General features: G+C 40.1%; 1 protein-coding gene across 7 annotated transcripts in view; it reads right to left on the reverse strand.

Moving 5' to 3' along the window:
• Positions 1–23,608, reverse strand: part of JAKMIP1 (janus kinase and microtubule interacting protein 1) — a 316,238-nt gene that overhangs the window by 125,048 nt on the left and 167,582 nt on the right. For all 7 annotated transcript variants that reach the window (XM_073342549.1, XM_073342544.1, XM_073342542.1 and 4 more), the window contains 4 exons: positions 18,577–18,723; positions 17,823–17,963; positions 15,904–15,963; positions 419–547 (listed from right to left, as the gene is read on the reverse strand). In XM_073342549.1, coding sequence (XP_073198650.1) covers positions 419–547; positions 15,904–15,963; positions 17,823–17,963; positions 18,577–18,723 — 477 coding nt within the window. The remainder of the gene's footprint in view (positions 1–418; positions 548–15,903; positions 15,964–17,822; positions 17,964–18,576; positions 18,724–23,608) is intronic.

A 23,608-nucleotide genomic window follows, 5' to 3' on the forward strand; every position in this document is an offset into this window, starting at 1 on the left:
AACTCTGTACTCATCAAGACAGACAGACATTAATGCTGTCATTTATTAGCTGGGTTGCAACGGCTTAGCTAAATTAGTGTATTTTTCATAGATTTCAAGGCCAGAAGGGACCACTGTGATCATCTAGTCTGATCTGTACACCACAGGCCACAGAACTTCCCCCACATAAGTCCAGAGTATATTTTTTAGAAATCATCCAATCTTGATTTTAAAATTGTCAGTAATAGAGACACCATGACTCTTGCTAAGTTGTTCCAGTAAGTTAATTACTCCTACTGCTAAATATTTACACCTTATTTCCAGTCTTTTACTAGACTTAAAACAACTGTTTAAGTTGCAAATGCAGAAATACAGAGAAATAGGAAAAATATTAACATTCATTTTGTATGTTTTATTATGAAGACACTTTGTTACTTACATCATCCAAGTCTTCTTCTGGTGTTGCTGGCGTTCTGTCTGTTTTGTCCGTGTTATATGAAGTTACAGATGAGGTTTCAGAGTCAACAGATTCTTCGTCAAACCCAAAAAACGTCTCCACAACATGCCTCTGAAATGTCAGTTTTTCTAGGTTACTAATAGGGCATTCAGTAATAATCTATAACCTGGTTAAATAGACAGCAAAAAAGGTCTTCAGTAAATCCTAGTCTGACTTTACTCTCAAGATGCTTTGATTCTTACCCACAAGGACAGGAGGCTCAAGTTGGGACACTTTGGCAGTCCCGTTGATTTCAATGGACCTACTAAGTGCTGTAGGATTAAGTCCCTGGTAACAAACTGAGAGAGCCTGGGAAGACAAGAGTGTTGCTCCCTCCATGTGTATGCACCATTTGAATGCTGGTAAAGAAATTATTCCTTTCAGCATCTTTTACTCGAGTGTTTCAAAGAATCAGACAGCATATTGCACTTGATAGCTGCCAAATACAGTCATGCTCTACCACAAGTATAAAATACACTTAACCACACAGAAAATCATCCATGTTTTGAGATATTAGGTAACCAACCTATTGAGATGCAACATACAAGAGGGTGTTAGAAGAGGGGTATATCGTATTCAAAAAAGTTATTCACTGACATTTGTCATTCATATTATTAATAAAAACAAAACCAAAAAAAATCAGAAAGTAGAGCTTAAAAATATGTATTTTTCAAAATTATTGCAATCAACTTGAAGATATCAGTTCATATATCTTCATTTGTCTGAAATACTATCATTTCAAAAATGAGAAAAATGGATTCTCTAGAAAGAAAAAATAAATACCAGCATGTTTAAGGAAAATTAATCTTTAGTGAAAATTAATATTTCAATGATTTTTTTTTACATCACAGATAACATAACATTGAATTAATGGGTACAGAATATAACAGAACCGCATTAAAAGGTACAGGCAAGTAGCGTATACATAACACGCATCATGAAAGATATTAGATCAGCTACCAATGTCAGCAGGCAAATAAAAAGTCATAACTGCAATGAATCTTTATAGGACTGATAAAAAAGTAAACTGATCTTAAAATTATCAACCTTTCTGTGCTCTCCTTACTTCAGTTTTTGATACATGCCCAGAATACAGTAACTCTGCAGAAAATTCTGCTGCTTCAAAAATAAAAGCATCGTTTAGACATTCAATTGTGAAAGTTAAACTCTCTTAGTTCTGCTGAAGATCAACAGTTGCAGGAGGGGATACAGGCCACAGCTTAAATTAGCACAACTCATCAACTGCTAAACCAATCATTCTGTGCTACTAATCAAACCATTCTCCGTAGGATGAGTGTTGAGACAGGCACCATGGCTTACTGGGTAGAGAACCGGAGACCTGGGTTCAATTCCTGGCTGTGCCATTGGCCTGCTGGGTGAACTGGACATTTCACCTCTGTTCCTCAGTTTCCCCATTTGTAAAATGGAGAGAGTGATACTGACCCCTTCGTAAAGTGTTTTGAGATATACTGATGTAAAGCACAATAAAGAGCATGGTGTTACTGTTCTGCAGCATTGCCACTCTCACTTGCGCTAGGCTGACTTGAGCAGAGCAACTTAAGCTAACTTGCTGTGAAGACAGACCCTTAGAATACTTAAAAATTTCACTCACAGACTGAATTAAGAGCCTAATGTTTCTAGTATAAAAATCCCCTTTCAAATATGTTATGTTCATGTTGAAAAAAGTTCAAAAACTGAAAGAAAGTAGAAACCTGAATAAAGCCTGGACTCTTCATAACTCTGCAGAGGCCACAAATATAGACCCATGCACTTGAAAGATCTCTAGAGATCAGCCTTCCCTTTCCAATCCTTATTAGGTCATTAGGAATTGCTACCCAATCTATACAGAGGGAGGCAAAAAGAAAAGGGATTTAAGTACTAAAACCTGCTCAGGTACACAGCTATTTTTAGTTATTCAGTAAGCTCCAGGATTTTCTATGTTATATGTTAGAACTATGTCTAAGACAAGACATTTAAGATGGAAATTAATCCAAGAATTTTAATTCTCTCCTCTAGCATTCACATTCTTCATAATCCTTAGCTTTAGAGAAAGTTTGTTTTCCTTCATTATAAGTCCTTTAGAAAAGAACAAATAAATCATGGTGCACAATGTGTGTGTGAACCACTGAAGAAACACCCAGCAATACCTACAGGGAGCATCAGTAGCATCATTAAACTCAGGACAAAAGTGTGTTCATCAACACTGAAATGTTCTTTGCAAATATTGAGACAAACCATAGCTAGATTTATAAATAACTCAGCTTGAATACCTGTTGCTTTAAGAAGAGGTGATCTCAGGGAATAAAAACAAACACAAAAGATTGGTCCTTTTGGTTTATGTAATAGAGCCTTGTTGATTACAGGGATTATTTAAAAATAATAGCTACTGAACTATCAATATACAGATATATTTGTTACTCAGCATATTTAAACACATCATTGGCACCAGGCCTCCAGGAAATATCCACACATTGTAATAAATAATGCAAATGATAATTAGATAGGGGAAATTAATGTTTCCCATGGCATGGAAACACTCAAAATCTTCAAGGATAGTCAAGGATTGCTAAATACTACACATATTTGTGTATAATATTTTGGGTTTAGAGCGAATCTGTTTCATTTACTTTTTATAAACACTGCTAATTACTATGCCTGAATGGAGAATTTGCCTGTTTGTTTTTGCGTTGATTACATACTTGCTGGGACACAATGTAGTATTTAGCCATTGCACATTAATGGCATATTTATGAATTACATCATGAGATAATCACACAATTGTCATTATTAATAATAACTATTTATTGTTGCAAGTGTGATAGTCTAATATTTGTAGCAATTGGCTATAAAAATGGATTCATATACAACACACAACAAATAAACTGACCGGGAAACAGCTAGAGGGAAAAAAATCAGACATACAGTTGACCCAAAGTTGATAAAGTGTTAAGAAAATTTTACTACCTGATAATAAATACTATGATAAACAATATATATGCACACACACACACACACACACACACACAGAGAGATCATGAAAGATCATACCTATTAATTCAAAAATCTGATTTAAAATAGATTTCTAAAATATATGTATTCTAATGTGCCTTTTATTATTCTGTTTGCTCTTTTTAACTATACTATTTATGTCAGAATTTTTCTTAAAATGTGTAAAACTCTTGAAATTGTATTTGTATATATTGTTTGTAATTCTAGAAAGTTGTTAATTAAAGGTGTTATTTTTGTGTACACATATGCAATCCTAAAGTTCAGATCATAACCTTCAGTGTAAAATGTCCATCTCAATAACTGAAAATATGCATAAGAAAAATCTGAAATATTTGGCAATAATTAGTGCAAATTAGGATGTAATTTTGGATTTCTATACCAATGTTTTCACACATACTTTTACAGTATAATTGTGCATTACATTTTTGCAATTAATGTTTAGAAGTTCAATAGGACTTATGACAGAGTAAATATATTTTCAGAACATGAAGATCTACAAAATATTCTGTATCTCAGTGGTGATTCCTGTTGAGTCAAAACTAGTCAATTTGATTAATGTTGACAAAATTTGTGATGCAGAGTCTGTTCCATAAAATATATAGATGTTATTGCATACAAATATCTATATATATAATAGTACTACATTTAATTGAATTAGATAGGTCTACATGTATATGAACCACCTAATTTCTATATAGCCTCAGGTTTCAGAGTAACAGCCGTGTTAGTCTGTATTCGCAAAAAAGAAAAGGAGTACTTGTGGCACCTTAGAGACTAACCAATTTATTAGAGCATAAGCTTTCGTGAGCTACAGCTCACTTCATCAGATATAGCCTCAGTGGCTTCATCTTCCCACACGATTTAAGTATCACACATTATTTTCAAGTGATTAAATCAAAACAGGAGAAGTGGCTAAATCACAATGAACTGAATTACGCTGTAATTAGAACAAATCAGCTATTAATTTATAGCTTCTTACCTTTGTGTTTATAAGTCATTTCCTGGCAGCCAGAAAAATATAGGCACACCAGAGCACACAGACAGATAAAAAAAGAGAAATATAAGACAAGAAGTATGTACTCCATTGCGCTGGTCTGAAGAGTGAACAGTTTCAGTTGTAATCACAAACACAGCCCATTTAATAAAGCTTACAAAGCAGAAATTCGTCTTTTGAGTCCCACAGTTTCAGTTATGGGCAATTTTGTTGATGTCAAAGCAATGACTCCAATTTTTATTTTATCATTGTAATTCCATTCTAGAGATAAAAGCCTTTCCAGGATTTCATGGTTCTTTGTCATATATTTCAAAAAACTGAAAAAAGCCCTGAACTACAGTGAATCCTAAGCAGAAAAGAGACCTTTAAAATATTCTCATTACTTCAAGGAATCTGATGTCACATGCAATTATTAAGAAATTTCTATCAGCTCCGGCTGCTCTTTCTCACCGAAGAAAATCTAGGAGGTTGAGTGTGTGTGGTGATTATATTTCTTCTCTGGGTACCCTGCACTCAGATGTTATAAAGCTCCACCCCACAGTGCTCCTCTTTACCTCTTAGAGACCTGAGCTGGTTGCCAGCAATGTTCTAGAGATTCATACATCCCCTGACAATTAGAAGACTGCACAGCAAAAGCTACAGTAGCAACAGTAACCTGGCGCAGAAGAAATATAGCTGGGAAAAACAGATAAGACTTTGGCATTTCCAAAAGCGTGCCAGCTGAACTAAAACTACTCTCACATGAGAAGACTCTAAAATCTAACTGGACCAGGCAAGTACACCATTTTTCCTATCAGATGTCTTAAGTACCACAATATGAATTTACAAAAAATAAAAGGAGGACTTGTGGCACCTTAGAGACTAACAAATTTATTTGCGCATAAACTTTCGTGAGCTACAGCTCACTTCATCAGATATGTACTTTGTTCTAGCTAACAAGCAAAGCTGACTGCAGGCTATCAACATTAAAAAACAAACATGGAGGAGTTGTTGCTTCCACACAACCTTCGCATGCTGAGAATTATAGAAGACAGATCTTAAAAGGTACCATCTCAGGGAAAAAAAACAATTGTTCGGATGCAGTTCCTTCCCACTCACGAACATATCCATCACCTATTTATTAACAGGTTACAAAATTAAATCTTCACTGCACAGCAATCCTTCCAACCAATCTAGAAAAGTTACATGTTTTCAGTATTCTGGAGTCAGCACTAATCCATAAATGGTTAATTTAATCTCCCCAGTCCTTGTATTTAACAAATCTCTTTTTGCCCTTGGTCAGGGTTCTACTGATAGCGGCACAACTGAAGGTGCATGGGAGCCTGGTGCTTCACTCCACCTCCGGCTCCACCTCCAACGTCCTAACCAGTGAATGACCATCTGCTTCAGGCTCATTCATCTGGGTCACTATTCCCTTAGAAAAAAGAAAAGGAGTACTTGTGGAACCTTAGAGACTAACAAATATATTTGAGCATAAGCTTTAGTGAGCTAAAGCTCACTCTACTTACAGTGCTCAGGTGGCCCCTCTCTTAAATCTTTACCCTGGACGTTCTTTTGGCTTCTCTAACTACTTCTTCCTACATCTTCCCCTGGTCCCTTTCATATAATACCTTTCCACGGAAGCCCCTCACAGGTTCTGTTCCAAGTCCTCTGGCCTGAGCACTCTCGAGAGCCTCTTATAAAGCCTTTCTTTGCCCCAGTCTTTCTCAGACTGAAACAAAGCCAGCCCCTTTTGTGGCAGATACCACTTTCCAGCTTACATGCATCCGAACCTATTCACGTGGCCCTTCTCAGTAAGGTGCTCCCTCTAGTCAGGTGCTTCACTTGAGGTTTCCCCATTTCCCGTGTTCAGGGAAAGCCAGACACAGAAGGAAGAAGGTCCACATCCCCTCATAGGCTGTAGGTAAATTATACTGAATGATTCTCAGAAGAGCCAGGCACAAATACTTTATTTTCCCCAAGATAAATCTTAGTAAATTTCCACCAGTGTCAGTCCTCCCTAATCAACACAGCCATCCTGATCATTACTTCTACTATTGTACACCTATGTTATCATAGTCAGCTGTGGATACAAATATCCAGCCCATCTGACAGGCAAAGCCACAAACTAATTTCCACCAGTACTGAACACTTTCTGGGTTTCCACATTCACACTGTTCTAAACAACATCTTTGCTTTTATTTTCAGTGAACAGTGCTTGAAATCTGAGTAAGCTATGAACAGATTAAAGCGTCAGATGCTGTTCTGTCGATATTGACTTTTTTTTTAGCCCCCATTCTGAGACAAAATTGATTTTATCAGGATGTTTGTGTCTGACTTGTTGAGCTTGGGTCTGGAAGGCAATTTCAAATCAATCCAGTCTGCCTACGTTTATCTCAGTTTTGCTTATTTTTCTAAACCGTTGAAATAAAAGTTTTGTGCAAGGTTCATCTTGCTTGCTTTGCTGTTAAGCTGATTTCTGTTAATCTTGCTGGACTTGATTATCTAGTTATCAATTCTAAAACATTCCAGATTTCTTGTCCTTGAAACCTGGGAATTGAGACAAAAGCATAGGCTGACAGCCAGTTACTGTCCTCAGATGTATGCATAAAACACTCATTAAATTAATTTACTTCAGGACAAAGTTTTGGCTCTTAGTGAATTTCACAGGCAGCTTGTCATAGAGCTACATCAGATCTTTGAGACACGGCTGCCTTAAATGGTAGTTGAGCTACTATGGTTCCCATTGACAGTGAGAGTTCTACTCAAGATACAACAACACAAGGAATAACCATGGCAGATCTAATGTGTCTTTAAAAATCAGTTTAATCTAATCTGGAATGACAGACACTAAAATACATTAACTATAATTGTACGGTGGTTTCTCTGCATCACTATAGGGCAGAAAAATAAGTTTGTTTGGGTGCCTTAACTGCATTTCCAGAATTTGAGATGTTTGGATTTAGGGTTAATCCTAACTCTGAATTTCCTGAAATTATAATGCTTTTTTCTGTAATAATTACAACATCTTTGTATTACATTTTCCCTATATACTTTCAACCTTAACTCTATCAATGTTGGGTTTTTTCTCTAGGAATTAAAGGGAGTGGAACAAAAATTATATACAAATGTAGAGCTTGACCCTGCATCCTTCAATCAAATAATTGTATACAGAACATGGAAGATACAGTCTTCTGATAGTACATAGCTTCCTTCTAGTCAACTTCACCCTTCATTACTTGAAGTCTGTCAGACAAAAGTAACCTAATCAAACACATCACAGGAGGCCTAGATTCTAAAAACTAGTCTGTGATCTAACCATAAATGATTAATTTGAAGTACATGATCTCCCACTAGCAACAGAAACGTGCAAACATTTACAAGGAAGTATTTACATTTTAAAAGCATAAATCAATGTTGCAATGCCACTTGTAGCTGCATGCATGAAAAATAACCTACAGGTTATATGACAATATGGGCAGTTAGAACATTTGCAAACCTATTCTTGAGGACTTGAAGGCTTCAAACCCTTAGGGCCTTTGGAGGTTCATTCTTTTATTTATGGGTTTTAAGTCAAGCTGGTGAAATTTTGTTCGAATTTTTTTTAAAATAAAAAGTGGACAATTTTTCAAAACCAAAAATGTTCACCCAAACTACTTGCTTATTTTGAAATTTTCCACTTTTTCAAATGAGAAAACAAAAAACATTGATTTTCAGTTATTAATTTCCTCCAATTTTTCCCTTTTCTCTCCATTTTTCAGTGGCAAAATGGAAAAAGGAACAAAGAGCGGAAAGGGGGTAGGGGGAAGGAGACAAAGCAAGAAAAACAAAAAACATTTATATTTTTGCTTTTCCCGCACTTCAAAAAAAGCAGAAAATTTAACTATTTACCAAAAAGCACACTTACCACTTTTTGACCAGCTCTACAGTGAGCTGAACAAGCATCTTCTCTCTCTTCCTTGGTTTATTCTCTCTCATGATATCTGCCTCCTTCCACGCACCTGTTCCTTCAATCCCCAGAATTCCTTTCCACACAAGAAGCACGAAGGAGCCAGCATCTCCTCCTCTAAAATCAGGTAGAGAATTTCCTGCTCCCCCAACCTAGTTCCCAGGAGCAGGGCTCACTTCACCCTTTTGTTTAGCTGGCTTTTCTTTGAGTCTCTATCTAGTGCAGCATGCCACACATCTCCCGGTGCCCCCTGGCCTGCAAACTGGCAGGACAGTCAGAATTTATCATGGAAGACCAGACTTGGCCCATTCCCTCACCAGCTACAAACCTTGCCTTGCCTTCCCTTCTCCTGCCACATTATCCCATGTGGACCCCCTAGGTACCATAGATACTGGCCACTCATCCAGGTGTTTAATACTTTAGGTGCAGAAAGTGTCCTAAGGGTTAAAATGTACTAAGTATGGGCAATGGAGCTAAATGCTGTTATTTCTCCTTGAACAACTTTCCTCCTCTTTTCACTACAGTACTCTGGTATTTACAATTCGACCTCTGATTTGCGTCGATAGCGTGAAATAATATTCTGAATTGCATGTCTGTTAGTAGTTGTACCATTCTCCCTCATGAAGAGGGGATGGAGTCTGTAATCATAGCTATTGCTTCATACTTTATGTTTCCTCCTGATATAGTTTTCAGAGTAATAGCCGTGTTAGTCTGTATTCGCAAAAAGAAAAGGAGTACTTGTGGCACCTTAGAGACTAACCAATTTATTTGAGCATAAGCTTTCTTGAGCGTGAGCTGTCGCTCACGAAAGCTTATGCTCAAATAAATTGGTTAGTCTCTAAGGTGCCACAAGTACTCCTTTTCTTCCTGATATAGTTGTTATATTCCTACTAAAACAATAGAGAAACCCCACTGATTTCTGTGCTCACTTAATACTGTGCTCTGTATGGTGGGGCACAGAAAATGAGAAAGCAGAATACTGAATAATTCCATCTTTTTCAGAACACCGACTCAGAATTGGAAGACACATTAGTCAGCAGCCATTTACAAATGTTAATCAGCAAGACAATGGAAATGCTCCCAAATACCGATTTAAACATCCATAGTTGAGGACCTTTTCTTTAGAACACACTGACCGGAGAGCAATTTTTAAAACACAAGCGGGAGGAGGGGATATTGGAATACTGTAGGTCAAGACATTTGTCTTCACTAGGTTTTCTAGTAATATTACACCTTCCCAAATCAGAGTTTATTCAGCTCTCTTTTTCCACTCTAAAACATCAGCAAGGACAAGACATAGTGGTTTATCTTATTTTGGCAAAATATATATTTTCAGGGACAATCATGTATAGCTACTGACAGTTATGGTCACAAAACAAATGGTATAGTGTATAATGGGAATGCCATTCAGGATTTTGATGTCTTTACTGGACTGGACCTTTCTAAATTGTCATCCCATTCATGGGGAAAACAAGGAGTAGACACAAAAAATTCTTTGGCAACTGTGGGAAAAGTTTATTTAAAAGGTGAGACTGATAGGCTTTTGATGTGATAGGCAATGACCACTCAAATTGAAACTGATAATGTTTTTTTTTTAAATTATGAACTGTGAATATGTTGAATTTATGGGGAAACTTTCAAAATCAGCAGCTGGGAAAGGTCTGGCCAAGCATGCCCCATTAGGAGCTAATTTAAATAGTAAAGTAAAAACATCTTCTAGGAAGTGAATGCAATGTTAAGAAACTACATAAATGATCATCATGTTCCCATTATGCCTCAGGCATTTAGGGCAGCAAGGAAGCTCCTCCATTGCTGTCTGTTTCTGGCAAGTCTTTCAATGATTCTCCATCTGAGCCCCAGGTTTTTCAGCTCGGCTTCCACAACTCTTTGTCATGTTGTTTTCGGGCGGCCTCATTTTCGCTTGCCTTCAGGTGTCCATCTTATTGCTACTCTGGTGATGGAATCAATTTCCATCCAAAGCACATGGCCAATCCATTTCCAGAGCTTCCTGGTTGGAAGCTGGTTCTCATCTCCTCTTGGCTGCACTGTGTCAATGGATCTTGGTTTGAGATAGGTCTAAGCCAAAAGATACAGAGGATTTTTGTGAGGCAGGTTGTATGGAATGAAGACATTTTGGACAGGTCATACTTTCTTATTCCCCAGCATTCTGCACTATAAAGTAATGTTGAAAGTACGCAGCTCTGATAAATCTTGAGTTTGGTTTTGGCGTTGTATTTTGATGATTTCCAGACTGTAATTTAAGCTCCTGAAGGTGTTCCTGGCTTTACTGATTTTGTTCCGGATGTCCTGGCTGATGGTGCTGCCCAAGTATGTGAATGTTTCTACATTGGTGAGAACATAATCCTCTATCTGTACTGGTGATGGTGAGGCAACATTAAACGTCATGATATAAGTCTAATTGCGGTTGATTTTCAGTAAAATTTGCTGGCTGAATGCGTGGAGTCTGAATGCGCTGAATGTGTTGTTTTTTCTTGTATACGGTGTTGGGTATGTGCTAGGACAGCAAAATCATCTGCAAAGTCCACGTCTTTAAGGGACAGAAGGGTGTCCATTTAATGCCTCTTGTCATGTCTTCTGTTGTACGCTGCATTACCCAGTCGATGGCAATGCTGAAGAGGATTGCAGACATGACACACCCCTGACATACTCCTGTTTTGACTTCAAAACGGAGCTCACTGTGATCAACACTGCATGTAAAATTGAAATAGAAGCTTTTGGTGATGTTGATTATACAGAGAGGGATTCCATATGCCTGCAGAACGTGCCATAGGCTGGTCCTGTGAATGCTATCAAAAGCCTTCTCAAAAGTCTATGAAGTTTATGTAGAGTTGTGGTTGCCATTCTAAGCATTGTTCTATTATGTTTCGTAGAGTGAAGATCTGGTCTGTGGATCCACACCCTTTCCGAAAACCAGCTTGCTCTTTTCTGAAAATGCTATCAACTGCCTCTGATATATGCTGGACTATGATCTTACACAATACTTTGCTTGGCACAGATAAAAGGGTGATACTATGCCAATTATTACAATCTCTGAGAGTTCAGTTCCTTTCTTTGGTATCTTCACTATAACGCCATTGGTCCACTCATCTGGTACTTTTTCCCTTTCCCAGACTGATGTAAATAGAGGTGCCAGGATAGATGCTGCTAACTCAGGATTTACCTTGGACAATTCTGCATTCAAGTTATCCTTGCCAGGAGATTTCCCATTTTTTAAGGATTTGATGGCTTGAATGATCTCTTCCCTTAGTTGGGGTGTCTGTGCTGATATCAAGATCTTCTTCTGCCTCCTGGATGTTTGCTTCCTCTTTAGGTAGCTCCCTGTTCAGCGATTCTTTGAAATGCTCTGTCCAGCGCATTTCTTGTTCTTTTTCTGTTGTTAGTAAAGGCCTTGTTTGTCCCTGATGAGAGTGTTTGTTGATGTCCGCCATTTAACACTGATAAGCCGCGTCATTTTGTAGATGGTTCCTTGTTCATCATGAGCAGCTGCATCCTCTGCTTGTGTTGCCAGATTATCAATATACTGTTCTTTGTCCACTCTCACAAGGCATTTGACCTCCTGGTGTGCCTTGCTATACTGCTCGCAGTATTTTTCCTTTAGCTTCTGGGATTTTGTATCAAACTTTTTTCTTCAGGGCTCGTCTGGTTTCTATGGCGTCCCATGTTCTGGGTATAATCCACTTCTTCCTTCTTTTCTGCCTGTAGCCTAGACAGGCTTCACTGCTCTGTTTATAAATTGCTGTTACTTTGTCCCACTTCTTGTTGATCTCCTCATCTGCATTCCTCTCCTCTTCAAGGTCTGCAAGTGCCTGAAACCTGTTCTTTAACTGCAGAATGAAGGCTTTCTGTATTTCAGGGGACTTTAGCTTGTCACTGTCATAACGTCTATGTCTCTTGTTTGGTGGACCCACACTTCTCAGTTTTAGCTTGATGGAGGCTGTCACAAGGTAGCGGTCACTGCCAACATCGGCTCCCTTCTCACTTTTACATCTGTCAGTGAGCATCGCCATTTGCCATTGATCATCATATGATCAAACTGGTTCTTACCTCTGCCATTTGGAGAATACCACGTCAGCTTATGAATTTCAAGATGTTGAAATAGGGTTCCGCCGATGACTAAGTCGTTTATATTGCAGAAATCAACAAGCCTTTCTCCGTTTTCATTTATGGTGCCACACTCATGTCTTCCCATTGCTCTGTTTGTGTTGACCTTACTGACCTTGGCATTCAGGTCTCCGATGACGATAGTTAGGTAGTGGCGTGGTATTCTCTCTAACTCTGCCTGTAATGTAAGGTGGAATTTGTCCTTTATTTCTTCATCACTGCCATTTGTCAGAGCATAGCACTGAATCAGGGTGATATTATTGTGTTTCCCTTTCAGTCTGGTCTCATAAGTCTCCTGATGACAGTCTTCCATTCAAGCAGGGAATGTTCCATTTCCTTCTTCAAAAGGATGGCAACACCCTCATGGTGTTGTCCATCATCCCTTCCAGAATATAGCAAAGGTTTTCCCAAGGCTGTTGTTAATCTTCCTGTCCTGTCCATCTGCTTTTGCCGACACCCAGGATGTGTAAGATATAGTGTCTCATCTCTGCTGTGACCTGAGCTAGCTTCCCTGTTTCATGCATTGTCTGTACGTTCCAAAAACCACGTTTGGTTTTTGTCTTGTCCCGCGGCGGCTGGGAGTGGCGGGGGGTCTCCCCTGCCGCCCGTGATGGCCAGGATCTGCAGCGGGGCTGCCGCTGTCTGGGGCAGTACCCCCGCAGCTCCCTGCCTCTGCGGATCTTTGGAAGTCACGGATTCTGGAAGTCACGTTAAAGCACAGCCTTAACTATAAAGCAAGTGTTATTTCAGTGTACAGCAGAACCACACTAATTCCCACTTCTGCTAACCCACAAATGTGTGGCCTGTATATACACACGTGTGCGCGTTAGCAACTAGCTTTTCAGAAAAGATTTGTCAACTTGGTGTTGAGCACTTCAGTCTTCATGCCAGTGGCTTCCTTTTGGCTTTCATCACTGGCAGTCAGGTGGGTCATTGATTCCTGAAGGCCATCACACACAGTAATGGTCGATTTCTCCATCACTGATTCCGTAACATATTTTGTTTTTTAGGGGACAGGTTTGTTAGCCCTGTGCCTAATCCCCAACCTGGAGGACCAGGGTGTGTGTTTTGTCTGGCCCCTCCCACACAGACCAATCTAGCATGTTTGTACCTACCAGGAGCAAAAAGACCACGCAGACACAGACTCTGGGGATCGTTAGAGCACGCCAGCTGTCATGCCACCACAAGGCATGGACATGAGAGGACATAAAAGTACATAAAATTGAGTCGTAATCACTCAATGTCCAAGTGAAACTGTCCAAAATAATAAAAAGAAAAATCTCACTGTAATCGCTGCAAAAGTCAGTCAACAACTGTGCTATGACATGGTCAGAACAAACGTAGAACAACAGAGTTTTTGTTGGAATAATGAGGGCTAAGCCACACCAAACCTCATTTGCTTTCTGAGTCAAGTTGCTCCAAATCTGATTTTGACTAGCCAGAGTAAACAGATGGCAGCACCCACAATATACTAGGCACATTCCAGATAGAGAAATAGGCATTAGAGAAGGCGCTCACAGCCAGAGAGAGGGCAGGGAAAGGGTGCCATGTATAAGAAAAGTGGTCAAAGTGGTTTTATTATGTTTTGTTAATACACGCTTATAGTAACACAGGATTTTTCCAATAATTAAAGTATTGTAGAAGCTAGCATCCCACCTCTTTCCTTCATTACTGATATTCCTAGTGTCACATAATATGGCTATCACCATCTCATTAAAAGGAAATGAAAGTAGTAAACTACTTTTAATAAAAACAAGTATTTTATAATCCCAAAGACTACAGTTTAAAACAGTGTTAGGACTCTTTATTGTACAATATTGAACATATGATCAGATACAGAAATATTAATTTTATTTTTAAAGGGCCCCACTTTTATCTCTGCCACAGATGAACTTCCAGGATTGTTATGCCTAGCCTGAATAATACAGATCTGCTATAACCTCACCCTATATCACACTTTTGCAAGGCTTATGGATTTCTTTGAAACTATTCTCTCTGCATAAAACAAATGCAATATTATGAACACTGTTTAAAAATATTTCTAGTGAGACACAGAACCAAAAATATATCCGAAGTCGTTCTTTCAGAACCTATACACTATAAAAGTGAAAGTAATAAAAAAGCACCACCATGAGGACATAATGAGTATGCCATCAAGAACACACTATAAATAAGGCTAAGATTTTGTCATGGATATTTTTAGTAAAAGTCACAGACAGGTCACGGGCAATAATGAAAAATTCATGCAAGCCCATGACCTGTCCCTGACTTTTACTAAAACTATCCATGACAAAATGGGAAGCCAGGGCATCTGCCAGTGGGCTGGGAGTCCAGAGACCCCCACCACCCGTGGGGGCTCAGAGCTCCAGGAACCCCCTTGCCACCCGCGGCGGCTGGGAGTGGTGGGGGGTCCCACCTGCCACCCATGGTGGCCAGGATCTGCAGGAGGGCTGCCACTGTCTGAGGCAGTACCCCCGCAGCTCCCTGCCTCTGCGGGTCTTTGAAAGTCATGGATTCTGTGACTTCCGTGACTAAAGCGCAGCCTTAATTATAAAGCAAGTGTTATTTCAATGTACAGCAGAACCACACTAATTCCCACTTCTGCTAACCCACAAATGTGTGGCATGTATATACACACGCGCGCGTGCGTTAGCAACTAGCTTTTCAGGGAAGATTTTATAGTAGATTTCATTACTTAAAATATATATAAAAAACTTAAAAATATATATTACTACGATACAACTACCATTAGACTTTGAATGTATACACTAAAACAAAATCTACCATTGTCTAAATAAATGAATACATGTTTTGTTCTTTCATTTTTGCATTCCATATTGCACTCCAGTTCAAATTAGCTATGCTCCATTTTACTACTTATACATCAAATACTGTTCAGGTTAAATTTCTAAAGATATAGAGGGCTAAATTTTCAAATGTGACTAATAATTTGGGGCATCCAACTTGTGATACCTTCAAAGGGCCTGATTTTTAGGAAGTGCTAAGCACCAGCCCGCAGAAAAATCAGATCCCTTTTAAAGCTGCCTGAAGTCACATTTGAAAATTCAGGCCATGGTGGCTACAAGCTATTTAGATTTTCTTTTAAGGGGTGGGTGGGTGGGTGTGTGTGTGTGTGTGTGTGTGTGTGTGTGTGTGTGTGTGTGTGTGTGTGTGTGTGTGTGTGTGTGTGTGTGTGTGAGGGAGAACTTTGGCTAGGAACATTGACTTAGGGAGTGTTAATTATCATTAGTTAGAAATAATGGGTAAAATCATTCAATGGAGTTTTACCATTGACTTAAATGGAGCCCATATTTCACCCAAAAAGTTTGTATGACATTTGCAAGATACAAAATAGCTGGTACACCAGACTCTCACCTTTGGAGGTTTCAAACTTTTCCTTTTTGGTTTTTTAGGGCGTAACAAGCGTTCTCTTTCCTAGAGTAAAAGAGATGATTTTACTTCTTTAACACGTATTTAGATTACACGTGACAAAAGGAAACATCATCAAATGTTTTCTTAAAGCATGAGGCAAAGTTACAAACAGCATAAATACTTCTTGAAATATTTAAACAAGAACATTGCCTTGAATGTTTTTCCCTTGAAGCTCAAGAACATTCAGCAATGTACTCCACAGGTTTATCTTGAAATTGGCAGGAAAAGGTCTATAAAATACGGGGGCACAGATTTCTGACTGTTCTTTTTTCTCTGAATATTCTCGAAATATAGCAACACCCATCGACAGGCAAGAATGTGCCCTGCCCTTCTCAGCCTGACGATCAATAGCAAAGACTAGCTCAGTTTTATTAGTCCTAAATCAGTCGGTCACATACATTCTGACACAGAACCACGTATATGAAGATATTTTTTGTTTGCGGCTGCTTTTAAAAAATAAATAAATAAATAAAAAAGGGAACACACGATGTAGGTTACTCAGCCTCCCAAGGGCAGGGGTGCTAAGAAGGTAAGGCACGGACTGTTCACGCTTACAGGACTCAGCTCTGAATACAAATTAGGAAGCTCAAGCACAAGTTTGTTGGTGTCTGATCCCAGTTACCTTGTGCCTTTCTTTTAGCATCCGCTTTGAAGAAGATTGTAACAAATCTATGTTGTAAAATAAGAAGGTCACAAATATGCCTAGGACTTTTAGATCTTGCGATCATTCAGCCAAAGAATACTGACTTAACCTTCAGAGGGGGTAGCAGGAGAAGGTAACAGTCAGTAGAAAGAGACAAGAAGAGGGAGGGAAGGAAAAGATAACGTGTATGTCCTCCCTCCGAACTTTTTTTTAATCCTCTTTTATTCTGCTAACTCCCCCCTCCCTTTACCCTAATTCTATTATCCTTTCCAGCTTTACTCTGACCTACCAATTTCTGTGTCCTTCCCTGCAATTCTTCCAGTTTTAAAAGGATTACAGTGATTTTAGGTTTCTAACTCTAATTGCTGCTAGAGCAGCTGTCTCTCATCTGCCGATATTGAACTACAGCCCGCTGGAATACTCAAGTCAGGGCTTCTTTTTAGTAATTCAATCCAGAAAGTGGAAGAATAGCAAACTACCAATGCTTGTTTTGAAATGGTGAAGTAATCCATAATCCATCTCTGCCAGCACACTGCTCCAGAGGAGAAAATTTGGGAATGTGCACAGTAATTCAGAATAATGATGGTAACTTAAATGGCACCTTCAAAGAATTTTACAAACTTTTATGGGAACCCCTTCATCTTCACCTAAATGCGCCAGCTTCTGCGGTGAAATGCAGCAGGTGTTTCATGTTGCACAGCAACACAACAGTTTAGAGTCGGAAGTGAAAAATACATCTGATGGAATTTTCGGTGCAGTCACCCACATCAGAATCTGGCCAAGACACAAGATGTTACCTGGCGTCCTGTCCTGCATACAGTATTGTAGTGTATTGTATTGTACTTTGACCATGAGAGGTCAAGATCTCCGTTTCATGTCTTACTTCCCCAATACCTCTAATGATCACTAATGATGCAATGAAGAGCGCCACTTGCCGATTCTTCAACATCATTTTCTGCAGTACCTTACAAATCAACTTTTCAGGTATTCACCAGGCAAGTCTGAGTTATGAGATCACCACTGGGTATGGCTGCAATAACACCACTGATGCGCTACGGAAACTCAAATTTACTACAAAGTGAATAAACAAAGTGCTGAAGAACTATTTTTCATGTCACTACACTGCCAGTTTTAACTGTACTCAATCCAAATTAACTTGAATATTGCTCTCAGATGATAGGTTTATGCATGTATGTGTACTGAACATGTTTAGTATTACCACTGTGAGATCATCAATAACATGCTGCTGCTCTATGACTTGCAGTCTCAGGAATTCCATTTCTTGTTCCTCTCGTGTGCTACTGAGATCATTCAAGGAAGTGTGTCTCTTCAAAGTTGGCTGCGTGGATAACTTTTCTTTCTGCAAAAATCAAGTTTATTATTAACACAACCAATTCTTAAATGTCTTTCTGCAGCATTAGGTAAAACCCTCACCTCTGATACACTGATGTGATGCTCCAGCACAACTAAAGCACAATATTTCCACCAAGCAAATATTTACACTTTAAACACATACAGGGTATATTCTGCATCTCACTTGGACATCTAAAACTAGGATGGAGAAAGCACTGGTGAATATACTCTAGAGAACAATCCTGAAAAGGGTCTTTACCATCTCTAGTTTATACAAGTCAAATTCAGCTCTGACATATACATCCATGCAAAATCCCATGGTATACCAAGGTGAATTTTAGCCCTCTATTTTATACCCTTTACAAATTAAAGCCACAATTATCCTTATTCTTAATAATTTTGTTTAATAAATGACAAAGCAAATAAAAATAAACACTCTGATTTTAGAATACTATCCACCACTAGCATATTGTATTTGACATTGACACATTCACATGGCTTAGCTTCTGACACACCAGTATTTATCTGAGTAAGAGCCACACATTTGTTTTCAACTCTAAGCTACTAAGAGCAGCTGCTCTTACAAAGTAACCTCTGATACCTATGAGACAGTTACTTACCATTTCTGCATTTTCCCTTGTGAGATTTTTAATTTTTTCTTCCATCCTCTGGATACACTGTAACATGTCCTCATTCTTTTTGGTCATCCTCTTGTTTTTCTCTACAAGGGGCTTCAGCTGACCTTCTGTCTCCCGAGAACGTTTCAGCTGCAAAGGGGGAGGAACCCCAAAATGTCAGTTAATCATAATCTGGGCTACAATGACCTGAAAGGAGGAGAAACACTTGGCTTTTCACTCCCCCTTTATTTCTCATTAATTTCATTCATTCATTCATAAAGAATATTTTTCTGCTTACACACGACAGCTGAACTATACTGTATGCATCTAAAAACATATAGCCTTAGCTTGTTACCAAAGTGAAACTAACATGGCAGTCAATGCAGGTTTGAGTAAAAAATATATATATATATCAATGGCAAGGATTCAGCACTCACTATTTAACACAATTGAAAATGCCCTCATTGCTAAGGCTGGTCTTTGCCATTATACATCATATTTTGTTCTTGGGAAGCACACAGAATTCACATGGTTTATAAAAGTGCTCTCTTGATAAACCGTAAATCTTATTATGCATGTGCTTCCAGTGAGTTATTAGCCCTTTTCCTAGAGAACAAAATATAATAGTTACCTTTCACCCATTTAAATATTCTTTATTAGAAATATACCACGCTCCCTTATTTTAAGGAAATTATACCTAATGTGTAATTAGCACAACCAGGGAGTCAGCCAGAGGGCACAGATTCAATCTCAGGGTTCTGCTGACATTTTCAGCTGCTCAGTTTTGTTCCCCTGGTTTTATGATGTCAGACAATCATCTCAAGTAAATTACTGGCCTTTCCCCAATTTGTGGTATTCAGTATTTTACTATTTTTATCTCCATAATCCTTGGACTATTCTGTTTCCCTACTTTTATCATCAAAAAGACTTTAATATGCAGTGGGCTTTAACTGCAACTTCAAGAAGATAACATCTTTCTTAAAGATTTGTTTCTTTGTTTCATCTTGGGAAGGATATACATTTTTCTTATAAGAATTCAAGTACAGCAGTTTACAAAGTGCCTCCTCATATAGCAAAGCCTGATTTACCTTTTTTAAAGACATATTGGTGATGCCTTTACTCCAGGCATCCAGAAGAGTGTTTGAGTCATGCATGCCCCACATCCTACTTTAATTTAATAGGCCCCAAAGATTTCAGTCTGCAGTATTTTAGCATTTCTTAAGGGTGTGAAGGAAGGTAAATAGCACATGCAGGGAATGATCCAAGTACTAAATAACCTTTTCCTCCCAATAGCACACCAGATAAAAGAAGCAAAGTATTATTGAAAGAAAAAAAGTAAAGAAGAGCTAGAGCAAAACAATAAGATAGTCAAGAGCACAAAGGATATTCAGTATCCAAGAGTAATACTAGGACAATTACTTACAGCAAAACACCACCTTACCCAGGTCAGCCACACCTGCCCTTATGCTAATACAAATGAACCATTAAGGATCATGCAATATGATCCTAAAAAGTACTACAAGGGTGCTAGAACAATTTATATAGTGGGGGTGCTGAGAGCCATTGAACCAAACTGTGAACCTGTAAATAATGGAAAGCACGTCAAGCCAGGGGGTCTGGCAGCACCCCCAGTACTCCTAGTTCCAGCACCTATGAAAGAATATAGGAAATTATTTGAAGGGAAAAGCTATAGGAGAAGGGCATGATATTTCTCTCACTTACTCCAGTTTTTATACTAGGGTAGTACCATTAATAGCATTAGTCCTGATTTGCACCAAGGCCAAAGTTTCTAGTTTCCTTAAGCAGCCTACTGTTTATCCCAATTGAAGAAGCAGAAGATAAGGAATGCATCAGAGCTCTGCTCCAATGTAGATTCTTTTAGAATGTGTATGATAAGAAATGGCTATTTACTGTAACTGTGGTTCTTCTAGAATTAGGTGTGCACTTGTCCAGTGTGCCAGAGCAAGAGACTTTTGCCTGTCAGTACCAGTAGAGGGGCAGTGCTCGCACCTCATGGCTGTGGGCCCTCCTCTGGCTATATGAGGCACAGCCCCAATCCCCCCTCAGTTCGTTTGCACTGAAGTCCACGAGAGTAGACTCCGATACAGAGGGGACAGTGAGTGCGTCATGGAATACACGTCTGCATCACATCTTAAAGAACCACAGTTACAGTAAGTAACCATTTCTTCTTCTTTGAGTAGATACAGAGGTGTTTCCACTTAGGTGATTCACAAGCAGTACCCCAATCCAGGGGCTCGGAGTCTACTGGAACAGGGATTGCAGGACTGCCCTTACAAGGCCTGGGTCCACATCTCTCTGTAGCCACCCTTCAGTAACCAGTCATCAAGATCTGAGAAGATGTGGATTCTTTTCCTCCTGAGATACGCCAAGACCACCACCATGTATTTGGAGAAGACTGGGGAGGGGGGCAGAAGAGAGAACAAATGGGAGAACCGTGAACTGAAAGTGGCATTCTACCACACAACGAAGAAACTTCCTGTGACTCAGCAGAATTGCCACATGAAAGTAGGCACCTGAAGTTCCAGAGCAGTGAACCAGTCATTCTGAGACAGTGCTGGGAGGAGAGCCAAAAGAGTGATCATGCGGAATCTCAGGTACTTGATGAATTTGTTGAGGCCATGAAGGTCAAGAATGGGTTTCATCCTGCCCTTGGATTTTGGTATCAGGAAGTACTGGGAGAAGAAGCTGGGGCCCCAGTGTTCCTACAGGAGTTCCTACACCACTTCCAATGTTAGCACAGAGCTGACCTGTTCGACGAGCAGTGTCTTGTGAGAGGGATCCCTGAAGAGAGATGTGGTGGGTAGGTGGGAAGGGGTGCGGAGAGGAACTGGACTGGACTGCTAGGCTCCAGCTGTCGGAAGTAATCAAATCCCAAGCATTGTAAAAACAGGCCAGCCTGTTCCCAAAGGGATGGGGGGGATAAGGAGGATGGAGTAACAACTGGACCAGTGGTCTGGACTAAGGAGTCAAAATGGGTGCTTAGCAGTCCTGAGCCCGACTGCTTTCTCTTGTGGGATTTATCCCTTTTTGTAGAGTAGTCTCACTGTTTCAGAGGGAAAGGTTGAGCAAAAGGAACACTGCAGGCAGTATTGCTGCTGTGCCCCATCATGGCATCTTTGCACAGAAGGCATGTACACTCCTAAGGCCTCAAGGTAGCTGTGGAATCCTTAAAGAAATGCAAAGTATCATAAGTCTTGTCCAAGGACAAGACCCGGTTGTCAAAGGGCAAGTCTTCAATGGCTTGTGGGACGTCCAAAGTGAGCCCACAGATTTGAAACCAGGAAGCCCTCCTCATAGTTACCACTAGGGCCATCACCCTGGCCTGGGTGTCCGCAAAGTCAAGGGGTGGACTTCAGGATCATTTTGCTGCAAAGCAGCCTTCCACAACGAATACCTGAAATTCCTCATCCTAGACGTCAGGGTAGGCAACTGGTCCTCAGATTTAGACATGGCTGACCAACTGAGGAAATTATACTTGGACAGAAAAGCTTGTTGACTCACAATCCTCATCTGAAGGGACAAGGAGGTATAGATATTTCTGCCCAGAAAGTCCAACTGCTTGGAGTCTCTGTCCTTTGGGGTAAATTTGAACCTATCCTGCTTGGCCCTGTCATTTACAGCCATTGCAACCAGGGAATTCGGGGCTGGGTGGTAATAGAACCCTTCAAATTCCTGCATAGGAACAAAATAGTGCTTTTCCATGCACTTAACCACTGGTAGTACTGAGGCGGTGGACTCATGTCAGCTCAAGGAGTGCATCTTTAATCAGGAGGCTCGCTCTCCCAGGGACAGCAGGCTGCAAAATGTCTAGCAATTTGAGTGTGTTCTCCTGAAGAAACTCCACGTGGATGCCAAGGGATGAGACTATGTGGCATAAAAGATCCTGGTACACTTTAAAGTCCTCTGGAATAGAAGGAGAGGGTGAATCAGGCAGCCTGGCACCATCCTGCAACAAAGATGAGGGTCTTGGCTGGGCCACAACTGACTCTTGCTCCCAGGAAGAAGTACCCAGGAGGGAGGACTCTGGTGGCTCTGCAGGGAGGAAGACCACCAATGCTTGGGCTTGCAGCTGATCCTCAGTCATCCCCGTCAACCTGGTGGGTAACTTTGGCTTAGATCGGAACGAGGAGCAGGATCTCCGCAAGCAAGTAGTATCCCACTGAGTCCAAGAACGCCACTGATATGGGTAGAACATTGGTGGCCAGTAGGGGCCGGGTCAGGGACCTCTGCCCAGCCATGGGGCACGTGCCAACCCTGGTCCATATTGATCCACTGGCCCTTGGAGCTTATCAGGTGATGCAAAGTGGGAAGATGATGATCCTGACTTGGATTCATAAGAACCCTGGGATCTTGGGGACAAGGGTGGAGTGATGCCCGAGGGAGCCAATAGGCAGTCCAATTCATCTGACGTCCAGAATGAGGCTGGAATTGGTGCCCCCCGATGAAGGAGGTACCGTTGGTACTGAGCATGCTGGTGCCACAGGCAGTGGCAGTCTTGGTGCAAACAGCGGTACCAAAGCACCCAAGTCTGTCGATGTGGAGGGTGGCGAATGCCACCGGGGGAGCCTCTGCGGCATCAAATGCAGAGGGGCTGGAGAAGGTCCTGGTGCCAAGGTCCCCTGTACCAATTCCAGGAGCGTCTGGACACGGTGCCAACACACATGACTCTGCTTCCATTGCAGTCAATGAAAGTTTTACCATTAACTTTAATGAGAGCAGAGTTAGACCAACACTGAATGCTTTTGAAAATTGCACCCTAACTATGCAGGAAAATACATTTCTTAAATGCTCCTCATTTCCTTCCATTTCTAAGTTGTTCTCTCTCATCCACAATACCTCCACTTATTTCAGGAGTTTCCCTGGAGATTAGGCAACGGTAGATTTTTCCATTAGAAAAACAAGCTTTGTAGCTCTTAGCCAGCATAAGACGTTCACAAAACAATGGTGGCATTGTCAAGTTTCATTACTTCAAAGAGTAATACAGTAAATTAGTTACATAGATTACATACTTGTC

Source organism: Lepidochelys kempii, chromosome 4 (genome assembly GCF_965140265.1).
Source record: "Lepidochelys kempii isolate rLepKem1 chromosome 4, rLepKem1.hap2, whole genome shotgun sequence".
NCBI lineage: Eukaryota > Metazoa > Chordata > Testudines > Cheloniidae > Lepidochelys > Lepidochelys kempii.